This window comes from Manacus candei, unplaced genomic scaffold (genome assembly GCF_025592945.1).
Source record: "Manacus candei isolate 608988 ecotype Guabito, Panama unplaced genomic scaffold, ASM2559294v1 h1tg000050l, whole genome shotgun sequence".
In the NCBI taxonomy this organism is placed as follows: domain Eukaryota; kingdom Metazoa; phylum Chordata; class Aves; order Passeriformes; family Pipridae; genus Manacus; species Manacus candei.
Window position 1 is genome coordinate 17373996 of NW_026138098.1, and position 6535 is coordinate 17380530.

Sequence of the window (6535 nt, forward strand, 5' to 3'; positions counted from 1 at the left end):
TAACTTAAAAGTGTACACAGATTCCATCTTTAAAATAATCACTTAAGAAAGCCCTTAGGGACATAAGAAGTTTAACTGACACCATTCTAAATCGAAGAAATTTATTACGAGAATATGCACAACCATAACTTAAACATATTCATAGTCTCTATTTTCAGTGATGTCTAAAATTATTATAAATATTTGACCCTGACTGAAGAACAAAAATGCTCTTATACATTCTCAGGCACTTTTTTACAAGCCTGTTATTCAAGTTAGTGGACAGCAAAAAATATACCCACTGGTACATCTGGGCTTAGAAATATATCATAAATAAGGTAATTGCTCTTATAAAACATTTCTATACCTACTATTTTTCAGTTTCAGCTGAATCTTGCATGCTTTTTTTAATGGCAAATAAACTAGGACAACAAGCTGTATCTTGTTTGCTCCAGTATCTCCACAGGAGGCCAGAAAGCCTTAGGATTTCTGCTTGTAGCCATTATGCCCATCTGGTTATGTTCCAAAGACCACTGCCTACAGAAATCCCTCAAAGGTTCCATGAGTGTCTCTGTGGGTCTCAGGGATTATTATGGCAGTAAGAACCGTATTTTGATATGTACCACTCTTCTGTCAAGTACCTGCTGGGAAACAACCCATGTGTGCAGGACTTGATCTTCCTTGCTTTAAGTATCTGACTTAGAAACCGTTTGCCTAAAAAGATCAAGACCTGGATGGGGATGAAGTTTGGGCTTTTCCCTCAGACAGAATAACCACACAGTTGCCAACACCACTGATACTCAGGTTGTAGCAAATTTAAACTTTGCTACAAATCATCCATGGAATGTCAGCAGGTAGGTGTTAAGTCCCTGCAACCATAACCTAAAAATGATGTATTGTCCTGATAACAACACAGTGTTTCAGTGACAAAGCCACCAAAGCATATGAGAAGTGACAGCATTTCAGTTACAACTGAACTTTTAGTTTTAGCTTAGTTGTGACTCAACCTTTTCATAGCATGTTCTTCACTAAAACTGACTTCAGTAAATCCCTCTCTTGGATCAAGAGGCACTTTCACCACCTGAAGCTCACAGAAAAACCCAACTGCCATTATTAAGCAATTTCTGGATCCTACTTGATAAGAGAAGATATTGTAGACATATATGTCAAAGAGAAAGAGGCCAGAAAAAGTATTCAGAAAAGCCTTAGTTAAATTCTAACTTTTCTCCTCTTCCCTCAAAAGTCTGGTAAGGAACCACATTCACCACAAATTCGTCATTATTATAAAAATCAGTTTATGTGAAACATTTTAATCCCAGAACGAACTTCAAGGTGGTTTCAAGTAAAAGTCACAAGGCTATACCGGTGATGTGCTTCAATTTTTCAAAATACAATACTAATAACACAAATCTTAGCTTACTAGCACTTTGCCTATGACAGAATCACAGACTGTACAGCAAAATCACTTTTGAGTCTCAACATGACACCTACCCACCTTGCCTGTCCTAAGAGAGAATGGGAGCTCAGCTCACTTGGGATAAGAACTGGATCAGACATGTGGTCCATGCAAAACCCATTTATCTGCACTGGCACAGTAAGCCATATTCACTGCACATGCATGCATATTTCTGCTGCTGCTGCAAAAAATCAATACCCGTACATATACCCACGCACCCATATTATCTATATACTAAATTTTACGTAGTGTATTTCTCATTCTTAAATACTTAATAGCTTTCCTACCTAGGCATTATAAATAACAGTATTTATAAATACCTATTAGGTATGATAAATACTGTTATTTTTTAATGTGTCCTGATTTGTTTTTTACCACTTCAAGCCTTTAAAACTTCTGCTTTTACTCTGAATGCATACTCAAAATTTACTAAATTCTTCGAGAATCTACATAAATGAGACTTTTGCAAGCGCCAGAGTTCTGCAAACACATCATCAAAGCTGTTATTTGATGACAGACGGCTTGGTATTTTCTTCTTTGAGTACCAAAAAAACGTTTTCCAGGACTGCTGCAATATGTTAGAAAAGCCTCTGATCAAATTCTCCATCCCAAATTTACACATCTGGTAGCTAAGCCACTCATTCTTATGTACAAGGCATTCCTATCCCTCAGAGTGTTTTTGAAGGTAAAAGGCCAACCTTAGCAGGAATCAACTCCATAACTGAAAACCAGCTGCAGTGAACCTCATAACAGGCACAGAGAATTCACTCAGATCCCTCTATTTAGTACAGAGGTTCGATCAGATACAGCTCCTGAGCAGCCTGCAGCTTCTCTCTGTGCAAAGCCTGCATCCATTCAGAAAATGCCTCCAGTACAGCAACACCCCCCAACTACCTGTATCTAATTCAGTGTTGAGATGAGCTCACTTGCATCACACCAATTTTTTTAACTTCTCTCCAGCACCGAGTGCACTGCAGGGATTCCTTACTTCCTTGTGGAAGTATCTGTACAAGAGGGCACCATATATGGAAGGAGAATTATTTTCTCATCACATTCTAAAGGATGCATGCGTGCAGAGGAAATGACCAAACTGCACAATGGTCTCTCCTCGTGTTGTTTTCACCACGACTGGAAAGCAGGGAGTGCCTTTGCTGACACAGGGCAGGCAGCCACTACCTCCTGTATTAGTTCCCCTTTGCCATTAGTCAGCTGCTGCAAAAACTATTTCAAACCACAACATCGTGATTTTTAAGGGCTGGGGATTTTCTTTGGCTCTTGAGCTTTTATACAAAGACCACCAAAGTGGGATTATAGCTTGCAACCGTGCAAGGTAACTGTCTTATCATCATGAACATTTGGATTTTTTTGTTGCAAAGAAGGAGGGGTGGCTACTCAGGACCTCCAGCTGACACTCTTCTACCATCTGTGACAACTGAACACCTCACTGCACTTGTTCCCTGACCAGCTACAAATTTTTAGCTGACAATTCCTGATTATAAACCATAATAGAAATGTGTAACTGTATATAATTAAAAATGTATTTATTTACAGTCACTATGTGCCACAATTGACATTCAGCTAATACTGATGAGATGAAAAGGTAACAGAAAGAACTGAGCTTCAACGCTTCTCCCCTACCCTGGGCATTCATATTTTTGATGAATTTCAGATTGCAGGAATGGCATTTTGGTACTTGCCAAGTCCCTGAAGTCTTGTGATACTTTGAAGTTTGACACATACTGTGGTGAAAAAGACTGGCTCGAGCAAGTATATGCAGGTTATAGTGGGAAAGGATGGAGCCCATTTTATTGTGAAGGGAGTGGGCTCCTGACTGAATCTTCACTACAACTTACCACTACAAAATCCGAAGAGCAACCTTCCCCAAAGCCCAATATGTATTATCTCTGATAATGACACATGCCCAGGGAGAGCTTGTAGTGTTTGTTTTTTTTTTTAATATACTTTATTTTAAAATCCACCTTTACAAAATGACACATGGAAAAAGAGGACTTAGTTTTATTTTTTTCTTAAATTGCTCGGTAAAATCTGTGAAAAGTCTTAAAAAATAGAACCCAAGTCCAGACCCCAGAATGCCACTCTAAAAAAGGAAAAAAAGGCAATACAAAACCTATCAGTGTATTTCAACCCCATCTCTTCCATATAAGAAGTCTCAAAACTGAAAGAAACTAGTCAGAAAAGTTTTGTAATGTATTTTCTAAGAACACTAAGCCAATTAGTATAAACAAAACAGGAATACAACAGATTTTTGCTTTCACTTCCTCGAATGGAATTCCTTTAGAGGTAGAAGACAAAGGAAGTTAGTATTACTCCAATTGTGAGTAATGGGGTAAAGGCAAAGCAAAACAAAGCCAGTAACTCCCAAGTTCCAGAGTTACTTAAGTCCACCTTTCACATGGAGTCTATTGCAGGTGGGCTGACAACAGTGGAGTTCGACCTGAGGCAGTAAAGACTGTTAAATCCAGAAATGATGCAAATATTTTATACCACATGTTAACCAGAAACTTTCAGCATCTCCTACAGTCTGGTGAGAGGAGGAATTAATTTCTCTCTATCAGGTCTGGAGAACACTTAAGCATGGCAATGGTGTTACTCATTTACACACCAACATTAGAAGTCGAACAACTACGTGAACTTATTGCTGTGTATTTTTTCAAACAAAAATCTTTCTGTAGATCAGGAGTTCTTTAAAGTCAAGACGGATCGCTCCTGTTCAGAGAGATAAACTAGGTCACTATATTGAATGAGAAACATCTTAGGCACCCAAATGAAGCCCAAAACAACCAAAACCAACCAAACAAAACCCCTCGCTTCTCCAAAAGGCTCTAAAACATACACATTTGTTTAGAAGTTCAGAGTCAATTAGTGAAGAGGCAGGACTGCTGCATATAAAAGAAGAGCTGCAAAATTGTTTTCCTCTGACAGGATATTTTAAGTTGCCTCCGGGGCTCTCTTATTGATCTAGTTTCTTAAATTTATGAAATGCTGCTGCCCTAAGAAGGCTTTCAAAAACTTAGACCTCTTAGGTCTGAGTCAAGACTACTTAACACAAAAAAAGGACATCTTAAGTAGAAACTTTTTCTAAGACAATTCAGTAAAGAAACGAACATCTTTGTTACTATCCATGCTCAGTCAAAAAGAAGCTGCTGTCTTCTGCAGCCTGCCAGCCTTCGGGTCCTACATCTAAGGCTGTAATCAAATCAAAACCACCAACACAAAAACAAGTTACAGTCAGGTCTTTGTCTGAAAAGGTGGGATACAATCTTCTGGCCTGCTGCCAGGGAAAGCAGTTGTTCTGTGACGTCAGTTGTTTGCGTACTAAAGTCTTGAATTAACAAAGTCCACTTGTTAAAGATAAGAATGCAAAAAGCTTAGAAATGGTGTTATCTGACAGGGACCTTCATGGGTGCAATTCCAAAAACGCGCAGGCCTGCAGAAATCCACCAGAACTGTACCTGGGACAAGTGTCCCTGTCGGAGCTCACGTGTCACAACACGAACAGAACAAACGCCGCTCCAGATGTCCTAAAGGCCAGCCGAGGTTTGTTTTTTTTTTTAAAAGAGGAAAAAGGGAAAAGGAAATAGACCGAGAGCAGACGCCGCTGCACCGCCCGCAGCCCCCACCGCGCGGGTGACCCCGAGCGGGCCCCGGGGTCGGGCAGAGCCGGGGGGAGGCGATGCTCGGGGCGATGGAGCGCCCGGACCCTCGAGCTCCGCCCGCCCGAGCGGCCCAGGCTGCCGGCGCTGCCCCGCGGCCCGGCCCGGCTCCCCCCGCCCGGTACCTGCGGCGAAGTGCAGCGGGCTGGACTTCCTGCCCGCCGTGTCGCGGCTGTTCACGTTCTCGGGCCGCACCAGCCGCTTGACCCGCTCCACGTCCCCGTTCCTGCAGGCCTCGAACAGCTCCCGGGCCGGCTCGGCCGCGGCCGCCGCGCCGCATCCCGGTGCCTCAGCCAGGGCGGCAGCGCCGCCCGCGCAGCGCCGCCCTGCCATGCCGGGCCGGGCCGGGCCGCCCCCGCAGCCCCCGCACGGCCCCGCACACGCTCCGGGCGGGCGCTGCGCCCGGCGGAGGGATCCGGGCACCGCCGCCTCAGTGCGCAGGCGCGCCCGCCGGGAGCCTCCGCCCACCGTGAGGCCCATCCCGAGGCCGCTCCCCGGGATCCGAGCGGCGTTTGTGTGCGTTGGTGCTGGGGGGCCGTGAGGGAGCAGCGTAAAACACACAACTCACACTGCCTGTCTTTAACCTGCTGCCCTCTCCTTCGTAAGGGATGGTGATGATGAGCATAAAAAGTACAGGATAGCGATTCGTCCCACATTCGTTCCAAAATGTGCCCGTGCTGCTTACAGTAATTGAATGTAGAGTAGGAGGTGATGGCTGCTCAGACTGCATTTTGGTGCTAATAACTTCATGATCCTTGCACAGTTACTTACATAGCAAAGTACTGTGGCTCAAAAGGAAGTTAAGTGATGGCATATTAACTATGGAGTGGAAATTATACAATATAAATGATGTAGTTTCCTTTATTCATCTTGAAAAACAGGTATCAGAAAATACTATTAGTTGACTGCCAATTCAAGGTTTTGGAAGACAATGGAAAGCACCTCCTTCCCTCTAGTAACCCTCGCCAGCTTGATGGAAAAGCCTGACCCTAGATGGGACTGACTAGAAGAGGATTCAGCTGATAATTTTGAAATGTATTTTTCCACTCAAGCCATATTAAAATGCTTACTTTTGTAAAAGATAGTTGAATAGGGCCAGTAGCTTCCAGTTCCAAAGGCAGAGATAAGTACCTCCAAACCCAATTGAACTTGCAGACTATTGTTATACTAGGAAAATCAGTGACCTAAGAACATGGAAAGAGATCCAGCACATTTGTACAGTTTAGTCATTTACACTCTGTCAAACATCCTTGTCTCTGAAACAGGGCAGTTACATCCAAATTGCCTCTCCCTGGTTAGTGCTACTGCCTAAACTGTGCCTAGGAATTTTTTGCTGGGGGAGACTACTACCTGTCCCAGATCCACACTATGCTATAGTAGCAGATCAAGGTCCAATGCCTGTGTTTGTGTCCTCACACTGAGGACA

The 6535-nt window shown here is 43.2% G+C and overlaps 1 protein-coding gene across 1 annotated transcript in view; it reads right to left on the minus strand.

Annotated features, from left to right (window-relative positions):
- TNKS2 (tankyrase 2) overlaps positions 1-5532 on the minus strand; it is a 29425-nt gene extending 23893 nt beyond the window's left edge. The window contains exon 1 of the mRNA XM_051800523.1: positions 5235-5532. Coding sequence (XP_051656483.1) covers positions 5235-5442 — 208 coding nt within the window. The 5' untranslated portion in view covers positions 5443-5532. The remainder of the gene's footprint in view (positions 1-5234) is intronic.
- Positions 5533-6535: the final 1003 nt, after the last annotated feature.